At 47.1% G+C, this 13265-nt stretch overlaps 1 protein-coding gene across 4 annotated transcripts; it reads left to right on the plus strand.

The window, feature by feature from the left end:
- Window positions 1-468: 468 nt before the first annotated feature.
- CCDC167 (coiled-coil domain containing 167) lies at window positions 469-13244 on the plus strand. 4 transcript variants are annotated; one of them, XM_050315082.1, is made up of 4 exons: window positions 486-535; window positions 7913-8007; window positions 10519-10571; window positions 12381-13244. In XM_050315082.1, the coding sequence occupies exons 1-4, from the start codon at window positions 497-499 to the stop codon at window positions 12482-12484; spliced, it is 291 nt and encodes a 96-aa protein (XP_050171039.1). In that variant the 5' UTR covers window positions 486-496; the 3' UTR covers window positions 12485-13244. The 4 variants fall into 4 exon arrangements, with proteins under 4 accessions (XP_050171041.1, XP_050171039.1, XP_050171038.1 ...); XM_050315081.1 differs by having other exon boundaries at window positions 13058-13244; XM_050315085.1 differs by lacking the exon at window positions 486-535 and adding an exon at window positions 779-5128.
- The last annotated feature ends 21 nt before the right edge of the window (window positions 13245-13265 follow it).

Here is a 13265-nt window from a genome sequence, read left to right on the forward strand (position 1 = left end):
TGCCTTCTTCCTAGGTGAGCCCTCACCCCCAGCAACAGAAGCGCTGGGCTGGAGTGCCCTGCCCAGTGGGGGACAGGAGCAGGATTGCACTGACTCCCTTTGGGGGAAAACCAACTGATCAGTTCGGATCTGCCCTTCGGGACAGAGAGCACCCTACAGACCCCCGCCCGAGGGAGCAAGGGTTTCTGAGGGGCGGAAAGGCAGGACGACGCAGGACCAATAGGTCCCACCTCAGCTTTCTGGCCTGCTGGTTCTCCCCCAACCCTCCCTCATCCACCACCACTGCAGCGGGCACAGCAGGCTGCGGGCAGCACCGGCACAACGCAGGAGGCGCCGCTCTGGCTTCCACTCGCTCCCAGCTATGTCCGGACCACGCCAAGAGGGCTCTCAGGGATCAGCACGGCGCCCTCACCAAGATGGCGCTCGCCCTCCTCCCCCCTCCCCAGCGCGGCCCCTCACCGAGGCGTGCGCATGCGCGGCGGGGCCGGGCCGGACCATGGGCAGGCGGCGAGCGGGACCGAGCGTGGCCCGGGAGGTGAGGGGGCGGGGAGCGGGAGCGCTGTCCTCACTGCCAGGCTGTGAGCGGGGAACACCGTACTCACTGCCGGGCTCTGAGCTCAGAGCACCGTCCTCACCGCCGGGCTGTGAGCGAGCAGCGGGGAGCACCGTCCTCACCGCCGGTCCGGGAGCGATGCTGCTTGGTGTCGCTGCTCCCGCCGAGCCCTGGGGCTGCTGCGGCCCCCGGCGCGGTGCGGGCGTTGCGGCGAGGGGAGTCAGCCGCTGCTTGTGAGGAGCCCGGTGGTGAACCAGCGTGTGAGGGGCCTGTAAATCACAGCGAGGAGAAAGGAGGAAGGCTGGTTTTTAATAACACACCTGCCTTGTAGAAATGTCTTTTTGTTGTTGCTCTTGGGTGTTTTGTTTGCCACGCCAGAGTTATTCAGGGACTGTGCGGGCGCAGCCCTGTGCCACGTGCTCTAGGATGACCCAAGGCTGGACCACAAGAAGCACGGTGGTCCCTTCAGATCTGACCCATTCTGTGATTCCATGACTCTCTAATCTCCTGCGTGGCAGGAGGGCTGCTGGTAGGCTTTTTTGAAGCTTTACGTTTGTGTTAACCGTCTGAGTCACATTAGTTAGGGTCTCTCTGAAGCATACGTCGTTTTGGCTCCTGTGCTGAACAGTGCCGTCCTGACTGACTTCGAGGAGGCAGTGGAGAGCCCGTAGTTCAAATCTGAGGATTATGGATACTTTGGGAACAGCAAAGGCCTGTATGCTCATCACAAATGGCCGAGATGGGGTAGAATCGATCCAGTGAACCTCACTGGTCATCTTTCTGTCCTGAAGCCTTTCGGGTGGGATTATGCATACCAGACCAAAATAACCAGAGTAGAAAGGCCGGGTAAAGGACTTGGGGCTTGTAATGTGTGTGTCATCAGCCATTAACATAAAGGTGAGTGTCACAGAATCGTTAGGGTTGGAAGGGACCTTCTGAAAATCATCCAGTCCAACCCCCCTGCCAAGGCAGGGTCACTTGTAGCAGGTTACACAGGAACGTGTCCCGGTAAGTTTTGAATGCCTCTGGAGAGGGAGAACCCATGACTTCACTGGGCAGCCTGTTCCAGTGTTCTGCCACCCTCAATGTAAAGAAGTTCTTCCTGATGTTGAGGGGGAACTTCTTGGGCTTCAGTTTGTGGCCATTACTCCTCCTCCTGTTGCTGGGCACCACTGAAAGGAGTCTGGCACCATCCTCTTGGTACCCACCTTTGAGAATGTTGATGAGATTCCCTCTCATCCTACTATGTCATATAATTGGGAGTTCAGTTTACAGTAGTTTTCTTGTCTGTTTCATTGGTTAGGCTTTCATTAGAGACACAGACATTTCTAGACACTCTAACCCAAATATAACCATCAAAGGGAGTCCAGAGGAGTGGGTGCTGACTGTCCAGGCTTCCCTTCGATGAGCCTAGCAGAGAGTTGAAATCTTTTTCGGTGGTTGTTGTTTGAGATATGGTGGTAGACAAAGGGAATTTGAGATGGTAGGGCCTACCTTACAAAAAGGTGCTGAAAAGGTTGAGCCTTTCAGGGGTCTCTTGGTCACAGAATGAAAAGAGACTGATTTTAGCTGCTGCGGAAATTCTTGATAAGTGTTTATGGACTTGTAGTTGCTTTAGGTTTTGGGGGCGGGGGGTTAGAAGTTGTTATGATGCAATACACTAGTTTTGAAAGGATTGTAGAACTACTCTTTTTTGGTGTGTTACAGGTGAAAAGCTCTCAGTGCAAAAATACTGCTAAAAGATAAACTTCTTTCCACTTGCAGTGATGAGAAAGGGAGGAAGAAAACAAAATCCCTTTAAACCAGAGGAAGAGGGCTGTGTTTCAGGTGTCAGAATGCATGACAACTAAGACATTGATTTCATAATTTAAACTTTTATTCTGTTCAGTATTACCTTCTGAGCTGTTATGATTGTAAAGAAAACTTTCCAAATGAGTCTTAATATGACATGATGCATGGCTAGTTCTGAAAGGCCTCATCTAGGCAGAGTCATGCTTGTTTAACTGAAGTCATGATGCTAAATGAATGCAATTTTCTATATGGACACTTATCAGATTAGCTTGCACTTACAGATTGCAGGTGTAATTGATATGATCTGGTTTAAACCGGCATAAATGCATCTCCATAATGTGGCATCTCACGCATCTCACCTCTTTCCTACAGCTCTCTAGTCTTTCAGCAGGCAGCCCTACAGACAGTGCTGAGCTGCACAGAACTCTCTTGAGGAAACTCGTCAGGAAAATGAAACTGAGGAGACTGGTCCATTTTGTAGCAAAATAATGAAAATGAAAAGAACTTAAGAGAGTGACAAGGATGATCAAAGGTGTGGAAAACTTATATGCAAGATTCTGCCAAGTGTTCCAGGTCCTTTTAAGCTTGAAAACATGACTGCAAGGGAACCCAATATAGGTCTATATCCTCTGCATGCTATCTGTAGCTTTAAACAAAGAATGAACCTTCACTGTCAATAAAAAAATTAGGGCTATCAAATGAAACAAGCAGCTGGCGAGCTCAGAACAAACAAAAGGGGTTGGTTCTTCCTGTAACCTGTGGCTGTGCTGTGAAACTCCCTGCCAGAGGATGTTGTAACCCTTAAAAATATACTTGTGGATCAGACAACAACTGGAAAAAAATCATGGAAGCAGAAAAGTGCATTAAATGCAAAGAGAACACCCTACACTCAGGCAGTGTCTAAGCTGCAAAATGTCATGTGTGTTTGGAGAAAGTATTGTCACTTTGTGTATTGCTGCTTCTGACAGGGCAGTTCCTGATGACTGTCTGTGCAAGAGCATAAAGAACAGGGAAAAGCCAACATAGTTTTTACTCAGTAAAGCTGTTCTTACAGGGTTTTTCAAAAAGCACTGCTCTGAGCTGAGGCAGGATGTTTATGGGATGCTTATGGGATAGTCTCTGCAAGGCTGAAGGAAGAGGTACAGGTAGGATCCAGCCTTTTCTCCTTTAGCAATGCAGAGGATTGTTCTGCAGAATTTATCCTGCTGGAGGATCATCCTCTGCTGTGTAGTAGCTTATCTGGTAAATATTTCCAAGCACACTGTGGGCAGAGCATCTGTGAAATTATTTGCCAGCATGCAAAATGATTCCAGGAGTGTGGAGAAAATGGAAGTGTGCACATGATCTACAAGTTAGCACTTGAATTTAAACAAAACTTCTTTCTGCTGGACTGATATTAATAATCCAGCCAAATTTGTGGATGAAGGAACCATTAATTCTTCTGTGAAAAGAATGGCTCAAGTATGCTGGCAGGTGATAAGGCATGTAAAGACTGCTCAGTGAAGGGTTTCTTCATTTGCCCCTACCTCTTCAGTTGGCTTTGATCTGTTTTATGAGGGTCACAAGATGAAAACCTCATTACCTAATGCTGTTGGATGTCGACGTATGTGTGATATGGCTCTTTGCCAGTATCTTAATTAGGGAATTCATAAAAGCAGAGGGTGGATGCCAGTTCTTGAAAAGCGCTTTTAGCCTTTCTGCTGGAAAGAAAGATTTTATTAATTCATTACAAAATGTATTAAATGGGATCCAGCTCAACTCTGTAAGCAAAGCTGCTTCTTTTTCTATTCTCTCTTTGCCTCTGCCTTTATGTGAGCTATTTTGGGCTCACTGCCCAAGATGGTCCCCACAAATGATATTTGTAATCAGCACATAAATCAGTTTGAATTGAAATCCATTCCGTGTCTCCCTGGCTGAAAAAGGTTTCCAGATTGTGAGCGAGTATTGCCAGAATTCAACAAAAATAGCCCAATGCCTTGTCATACCTGTGGAGCAAAGGAGGCATCTGGTCTTAGATCTCTGCGTGCATCCAAAGCTGCTGGGACCTGACTTTGTGGAGTGTCTCATGATGAGCTTCAGAAGGGCAGCTCTGCGTGCCCTGCGCTGCTGCCCGGGTGTGAAGCACCCATTTCACTCACCCCTTTTAACTGGCACTACTTAAAGGTGTTGCTGTGGGTGAAGTCCTGTGTCCCTGCTACCGCCTGTGAGCCATGATGAGTTGCCATGTGAGCTTTCTAAGTGCTGCATTTCAGCTCTGTCCCACAGGACTCCCTTCATGGAAAGGAGAGCTACAAGGAGAAAGGCTTCATCTTTGCAATTTAAGAGTCACTGTGCTGAGCTTGCCACTAAAATTATAAGGCAGTGTGGAGTGCAGGGGTGGGTCAGCTAAGCGAGCTTGGCTCTTTGTTTTCCTGTGGGCTTCCAGTATGCCTAGGTACATATCCCAGCTAACCTTCTCCTGTATTAGTTAGTAGGAGGGAAAGCTTTCCATCCACAGCTAGCTGAGGTGAGCCCCTGTTTCTAGGATTGCTCTCCTGGAGAGCTGCATAGGGAATTATGCCAAAGCCCTACAGATTTTCTTGTGCTACAGTTTTACAGACTACGCCCCCACTGTGAGTTTCCTGAGCAGCCCAGAGAGTAATCAGTAAATCCCAGGCATTAGTCTGATTTTTCCCTGTGCTTATTTTCTATTTCTGTCTTTCCTTTGTCCTGCAGTGAAGAATTATTTGGATGGCTGAGCTGCTGAGAGACTCCTGGCTTGCAGGAATTGATCCCAAATCCCAAGTGAGGTAGTGGCATTGTCTGAGGCTTCTTGTGCAAATGAGCTAACTTCAGGAGGCAGATGGTATTGTCCCAATTTATAAGTGGGGAAACTGAGGCAGGGTGAATGGATAACATCTGTGAATCCTCACTCTTGTCCTTCCTTACAACCCCTAAGTCCCTAGACTAGCTGGAAGAAAAGAAACAGAGAGATTCTGAAGGAAAAGTATTTTGTTCATTCAGCAGTCTGTTCCTTCTTCCTTTCTTTTTTTTTTTTTTTCTGATTATTTTCTGTCCCTTGTGCCCTCAGCTCAGCAAAGCTGATGGTGCAGTTCTAGGGCATGTGGTTTATTAGCAAATTATTGCTCTCTAGCAGGGGACCCAGACTTTGGGTTTGATTTAAGAGCAGTAACACCAGTTGAAACTTTTAAAGTATTGTGTGGCATCTGGAGATTTTTAGTCAGCAGAAAGTAAAAGCATTGCCAGAGCTGGGTGGAATATCCTCTTGTTGAGTCTCATGAAATGAGGGAAGTATGGGCAGAGAATGTCCCAGTGAGAGCAACTACAGACTCACCAGGAGGAGCAGTTCTGGAGGAGAGGATAGGAGTGGAGTGGCATGGATTAATTTAGTGGTGGGGTTGGCAGCTGACTGAAGCTCTCGTTAAATTGTATTATTTAACATTATTTTTAAGTGTATTTCCCAAGAAGGCATGGTGCATTGTAATAAGTTTACTGGCTAAGGATAGCCAAATAACATGCTGGAGCATCCCTTGCTGTGTGTATATGTGAGGGTTTCCAACACCTAAGGGAGCTTTTAAATAGTCGTTTTTAAATGGTAGGAACTGCTGAAGGTGATGGTAGTTCTTAAGCTGGTCTGGACAGACACCCCACCTCCATTCTGCTCCACTCTGCCATTAAATTAACTTGCTGATAACTGTGGTCAGAGTTGACCTGGGCAAAGCCCTTACTTGGCCCTGAAGCATCATGCTAACTGACCTGTAGTGGATGACATAGTGATGAGCAGCTGGAATTTACATTCCTAACTGGTACAGCTGGAAATGGAGGAGAACAATTATCTTTGCCCTCACCGAATGCATTTTCAGCTAACATGATTCAAAAATATCCATGTCCCCATCCAGGCAAACCCAAGCATTGCCAAACACAGAAGTGCCCTTCCATGTGCTCTGGATCAGGTGATGTGTTTTGGTGCTCCCCTTGGGCTCAGGGGAAGCTGTGCAGGTGCCTCTGGGGAGCTTGGCATCTCAACAGCCCTAGCAGAGTTGCCTAATAATGTGGGACTTTGAAATTGCTATCTGGTAAATAAAACACTTACTTGAGCCTTATTATGTGTGTCCCCCTTCCCAGCTCTGCTGTGCTCCTTGCAGTGAGACTATTCAGCTGACTGGCTAAACTTCTTTTTATGGTCTGTTTTGTTCTCCCCTTTTGCATCAGGCCTCTTCTCCCGTCCTGCTTATTTATGATGCTTGCCTGCCTTTTCCTGAGCAGAAGGTGTGAATTGCTAATGAGCTCAGGACAGAGCTGATCCCCAAAGCAGCAATAATTAGGGATCACTACCTTTGATTTTGTTTCCCTTATCACTTTTTATGGGAGTGTTTGTGCTCTGGGCCACCTCAGAGGCTGATGTCCAGGCAGCTTATTCCACCTCAGTACTTTACCCAGGACTGTGCTGCCTCTCAGCATCTGGTGTGAGAAGGCTCCCACCACAGAGAGGCTGTGCTGCCTGCCATCTAGCCAGCCCTGGCCTTCCCTGGAGAACCAGGCACAGCAGGAGTGTCGTGCTAAGTAGCTAAAAAGAGAGGTCACTGCCACCTCAGGGCACCAAGGCTGTTTGCTTTCAGGCTAGATTGTTGTGTTCATATTATCTGATTAGTCCCATTGTTTCCCTGCTGGCAGCAAGCTTGAAAGAAAGTTTTCCTAAAGATGTCTATGTTCTGGTTGCCAGGCAGGAGAGAGGAATGATTCCCAGAACTGTTGCCCACAGTGGGATTCCCTCCTGGGCAATTCCTTTGCACACAAGTAGATCAACTCCTCCTGTGCTTAGCCACGGTTATTCCCCTCCACAGGAAGACACAGGAGGAGGGTGGCTGTTCAGATACTTGATGAGGAGACACAAGAAGAGGATCAGTGTTTTTCTGCATGGGAACATGTTGCTGCCAAAATTTGGTGCAAGTGGAAGTTGTGGAGGCAGGGTCGAATGCTCTCTTGAGCATACTCTGCAGAGCACTGTTGCTGTTGTAGATTTAGTTGGGTAAAAGATGGTAAGTATTAGTTTTCTTTCCCCTTTTTCCCCCTCTTCACCCAACCAGACATATGAAAGGGCTTCGTAGTCACATCCCATGAACTTCTGCATCCATTCACAGTGCCATATCAAGAGCTTATCCCTCAGGCTTTAGCCTAGGGCAGTCTCTCTTTTTTTCTTAATTGCCTAAAGATGCCTTAGATCACATCTTGTGGACATCTGCTTGTGGACCCACATGCAAAGAAACTAGGACAGGCTGGAACAGGATCAGATCCTAGCAGAAAGGTGCTGGCCAGCCACAGAATTGGCAGCGTCAGGGCTGGCTTGGCTGTGTCTGGCATTACGATATCACAGTTGCCTGGGGTATAATACAGGCTGATCTGGGAGGCAAAGGACTTCCTGTGCTGTGATATCTACACAGAGCTGGGGTTCCTCCCTTGATTAGGAACAAGGTGGAGTGGCTGAGCAGCCACCCTTCTCTTCTGAGTGGGAATGGGTCGGTGTTAGCTGAGGCAGGAAATGATGGTGACTGCTGTGGTGTTTTTCAGATTGATGGACTGGAGGAGAAGCTGGCACGCTGCAGACAGAGCATGGAAGAGGTGGAACTTAAGCTGCGCAGGGAGAAGCTCAGCCCTGAAGGAAGGTATTGATGACCACCTCTTTTCCCAGCTGTGGCTGTGCACTTCAGCTGCCTGTCACCCTGCTTAGTATGGAGCAAGGGCTCTTGAAAGGATGGGAGTCTGTGGTTCCCCATGACAAGACTCTCTTCCCCCAGCTTGGAGCTCACTTGGGGAACTTGCTGTGTGAGCAGTTCAGTGATAAATGAAGAGAGCTTTATCTTGTTAACAGCCTGACTCCAACCTCCACCACAACCAGACAAGCAGTGCCCAAAACTTGCCACTTCGTTTGCAGATCTGGCTCCTGGCTTGCTAGGAGACAGCTCTGTGAGTCTGGCAAAGGTTTGTGGCATGCTGTTGCTCAAGCCTTGCTGAAGCTGCATGAGTTCAGTCGGGGGAGATGGGCAGCAGCTACTAATGAGGGCCAAACCAGGCTGGGATGCAGTTGCAGAAGGGGCTGAGGGAAATCATCTGTGCCTGTGTTGCACATGTGTCTGGATGCAGGGATGCATTGACACACTGGCTTTTCTTGGGAAAGCTAAGAGGAACAATCCTCCTGAAATCTGTCACTGCTGTAGAGATGGCAACTGTTGGCTTCTAGAGCTGGGATTGAAGCAAGGACTTTGGCCTGGATTTTGCAGCAGACAAGGGCAGAATCTGCTTTCTCTTGAGTGTGAAGCAAGAGATCCTAAGTCTTCAAGCTGATTCTCAAATCTCTCAGCTTGAGGACATTCTTTCAGTCACCTGAGAGTAGCTCAGTTGGTCAGAGCTTGGTGCTCTTAACACCAAGGTCATGGGATTTGATCCCTGTAGAGGCCATTCCCTTAAAAGCTGGACTTGATGATTCTTGTGGGTTCCTTCTAATTCAGAGTATTACGTGACCAGCATCCTACTGTTCTGCTCCTAGCAAAAAAGGCCAGGAAGCTCAGTTACAGGCCCAGGGAGTGGTTCTGTTGATCCTGGTGTTTGCTCTACAGTACTACAGAACCCATTAGAAATGATCCTAGCAGTGGTGATGTCTCCATACTCTGATATTTACCAGCCTCAAACTCTAATTTGCATTCTGCCTCACTCCTTTAGTGGGATTTTGGATCCCCATCTGTATTTAGGTAGGGTACTGTCCCTCATCTCTTTAGCTCTTCATTTCAGTCCTTTGCTAGGTCTAAATTCTTGTTTACTGTGTGTGTTCTTTATCTGGTACTTAGATGGCCAACAAGAAGCCTACAGTTGTGATGACAGGATGGAATAGATGATGGTTTCTTTCTGAAATATAGGGCCTAGAGCAAAGAATTAGAAATAGGGATTCCTGGGGCCTTTTCTGAACTTTACAGCTTGTATGGAGATAGAAACAGAACTTCAGTTGCCCTATTCCAGACCATTTGAAAAACCCTTGAGGAAGGTACCATGAGGAAAATTATTGATTCAGTGCATAGTACACAGAGGAGAGCTCTGCTTTCCCACTTTGAAGTTCAGTTGTCATGGTTTCTTCATGTCTCATTCTCAAAGCTTCTTCCCTTGACTCTCTTCACAAGGCAAGTTTCTAAATAGCAGCTCAGTCATGTTGGTAAATGTCTTCTCACTTCCTCCTGGCTGCTCTCCACATTGCCTTTCCCCAGTTGTATTTAAAAGCCCTTTCCTCTCCTGCTGCTTTGCTGTAGCTTGCTTTCTTGCCATCCCTTACTTAACCAGCTGTACAAATAGATTTGGATTTCTTTCCTCCTGCAAGTTCTTGGTCTGCCCCAAGGGGAACAACAAACTCTGTTACACTTACTGGCTTCTCTGAACCAGGAGCTAATTTGTTAGTGCATGTTTATTGATGTTCATAGTCTGAAAGTCTGAAAGTCTGAAAGGAGTAACCATGTCCCCACTGCCATAATAGAAATGCTGCTGCTTTCAGGAATTTTATTTTGCATCTATATTTTAAACTGTGTATTAATTAATCGTCTTGTGCAGTTTAAGACAAGAGCTGGGTTGGCCTGTTATTATCATGAGTTTTCAGCATAATAACAGGTTGTTTAACTGGTTGCTACTGGGCTTGGAGTCATCTTGTTTCCTTGAGTTCACCAGTCTGTGTAAATTGGATACCTCTGACACAGGGATCCCAACTTCTCTCAGTGAAAGGAATTACTGGTGCAGCACTAAGCCAGTGTGCTGGAGGGGCAGGATTCTGCAGAGAGCACTTAGGGACCCTGCCCCTTCCCACAGCTATGTCAGAACTTCCTACCCCACCTGGGAGAACTAGAGCAGGGGCTCTCTGACACACGGACTGCATTGTAGCTGCTTCAGGAACACTGACACTGTCCTGAAAGAAGAGATAGGAAGCAGTTTGAGAGAAGGAAAAAAATAATCTAAAATGCTGCATTGCTTCTCTTGCAGAACTAGGTGTTTCTAGACTGTCATCATTCCACAGTGAAGGGTGAGGGGCTCATTCTGTGAGCAGATATCCCCAGCAGTGGGACAGTCTCTCTTCCATCATGTAAGCAAAGAAATAGGCTGTGTTGTGCCTCGCAGGTAATGAACTCCTCTTCTCATTACAGAAAGTCACTGGAGAGAGAGAGAAACTTACTAATGACCAAAGCTGACAACTATGGTAAGAGCTTCATTAAAAATGGTCCCTCTGGGCTGGATGGGATCACTGCTGCAGCTTAGCTTTGTCTTCAAGCTCCTGCCACCTCTGACTTCTGCCTTTGAATTTAGGTTCAGCCAAAGGGAGCTAGACTGAGGGAAATGTAGTCAGCATATTATAATAGGAGTCTGCATCCTCCTGCTTGAGCTGTGCTACCATAGGGGAAAAAAAAATAAGCATCATCTAATGAAGGGGGGAAAATGTCCCATTCACATACCCCAAATTACTTGTCTTTGGATAATCATAGCTAATAGATCAGCTTCAGTAGCTTTTAACATTTCTTCCCTCCCTTTTTTTATTTTTTTTCCTTTTATTTTTTTAATAGAAGCTTGCTAAGCAAGCTGGCAAGTTAGCTGGAGTGCAGCAAAATATGCCTTCCTTGAGGAAAGTTTGTACTGCATCAGTTTCTGAGGCCACTTGGCACAGGACCATAGGGATTCACACTGATGTGCTCCCTGCAGTTCTAGAGAGCCAGGGTCTTTCCTTGCTGGAAGTCCTGCTATAGACAGTTAAAATGAGAGTCCCTCTGAGCTACCACAACTTGACAGCATGTCCATTCCACCAGGGATGCTGCTTTGCACATCTACTGTTGATTACTGTGTTACCTGCTTGACAGTACTTCTAGGCCTGAAGAATGGAAAGCCAGCAACTTTGTAATTATAACTCCTGTTAAAGGACTGTTTCCAGAAGAGTAGCCCTTACTTTAAAGAGATTGAAAACTGTTCCCTAAGGGGCTACCACTGGAGACAGCAGAAGACTCTACACATCACTGCCACTCTTTCAGCAGCCAGCCAGCACTGGCAGCATCAGCGAAGTAGTCATACAGCAGCAACAGCCTCACCTAATGGTGATGGCTGCTCCTTCTGGAACAGAACACACAGTGCATGTGCACAGAGGCTTTTTAGATCACTGCTGTGGCCTCTGATTAAATCTTTACTTACTCCAGCTGACACACTTGAGGTCATGAACTGCAGCTGCTGACGATGGCATTGCTCCATCACTTTAAGCTGGCACTGCTGTGCTTGAGGTTATGTGACCTCCTGGCCTTGCCACCTCCTCGGGGGCCCTGCAGATTTAAGCAGGGTGCTCTGCGGTTGCATGAGAATGCTTGCATTACATGAAGAATGGGGGCAGAAAGAACAGCTAAGAGTCTCTTTTGGTACCAACACCAGTTTAGGAACTGCCGGAGGCTGCTTGTGCAAACTGTAGAGGCAGTAACTTGTGCAGTTACTGCAGATGAACTCGGCAGCAAAAGCAGTCTGACACTGGAGACAGGCCCCACCCAACCCTGCCCTGCAAACCATTACTGCTGTTTGACCCTGCACTGTTTACACATTCTGCAGCATTCAAAGGCGGCCACAGTTGTATTTAAATAAATTTTAACACTAGAAAGAGCTACCAGGCTGTTACCTCTAGAAGATATTAGAAATAGCTCACAGCCCTCTGTCTCCTTCATTCTCTTAGGGAACAAGCAATTATTCTAATGACAAATTCTGTCTGTAGTAGAGGCCTACAGCAATGTCATTTGCAAACAGGTACTGGTCTGGCACTGAAGTATTCCCAAGCACAAGTGTCAGGATGAGAATTAGCAAATGAAAAGGTTCCCACTAATTTACTTCCTGTTTAACGCATCCTATAATTGGCAGCTTTGCATACCGCTCCCAAAGTGTTGCCCGTGGCCAAGGTAGCTTTGTGCTTTTAAGGGAGTTCTGGAAGTAGATGTAGCTGCAACATGATGAACCTTCACAGGCAAGGCTTTCGTTTGTTTCCCAGAGAAAGAACTGAGTGCGCTTCGCAAGGAAAATCGCAAGAATGCTGCCCTTGCTGTGGCCATGGCATTGCTGATTGCTCTTATTTACGCCTGCTGGACGATGTGATTGCAGTCAAGAATTCTCCCTGCTGACCAAATGACTCTCCTGCAAGGAGCTCTTCCTCCTCTCACCACTGTGCCTCCAAGAGTGAGGATCAGCATTTCAAAATGCTGTTCTTGTTTACTGTCTCCAAGCCTCATTGTAGGGAAGATTTTTCTCTGCAAATTGAGGGGGACAGGAGACAAACCAGAAATCACAGCACACTTGCACTTGAAAATCAGGTCAAACAGAGCTCAAGGTGGTGCCATCTTACCCCAAACACAGTCAAGATCACCGAGCATGATGCAGGAAGGCACTTTCTTCTCCCTTTTGAAGAGGACCCCTGTGGTTGCCGACAGGTGCTCTCTGCCCAGCCCTGGTGGAACATATGCCACTTTCTTGGCTCCTGTGACTCAGCCATAAGATGAAGGGACACGAAGCTCAATCAAAGGGTAATCTTGAGGAATTGCAACCTTAAGATTTCATGTGTTTGCAGAGCTGCAATAAAAATGTTTTCTCCTCCACCCTGACTTTAAGGACCAAAGGAATCCTACCTCCACAGAAGCATAGGTACATAGGTATCTCTTTTTCTGCAAGCAGGTAGCATACAGCTTGAGATCTGGATGCTGGGGGCTTTGAGAAGATCTGCCTGCTTCTCCAGTGCATCAGAGCTTGGTAGCCATTTTGTGCCTTTGAGAATCAGCACTTGCAGAAGAGAATTTTCTAGCAACTGCCAGAAATGGAAGTGCTTGTGTAGGGTTTTAAATAAAATAATCTGACCTTGTAATTTCCTGGGTTTTTTGTGGTT

The sequence above is a fragment of the Myiozetetes cayanensis genome, unplaced genomic scaffold (genome assembly GCF_022539395.1).
Source record: "Myiozetetes cayanensis isolate MyiCay16 unplaced genomic scaffold, myiCay2020 scf2-11, whole genome shotgun sequence".
Lineage (NCBI taxonomy): Eukaryota > Metazoa > Chordata > Aves > Passeriformes > Tyrannidae > Myiozetetes > Myiozetetes cayanensis.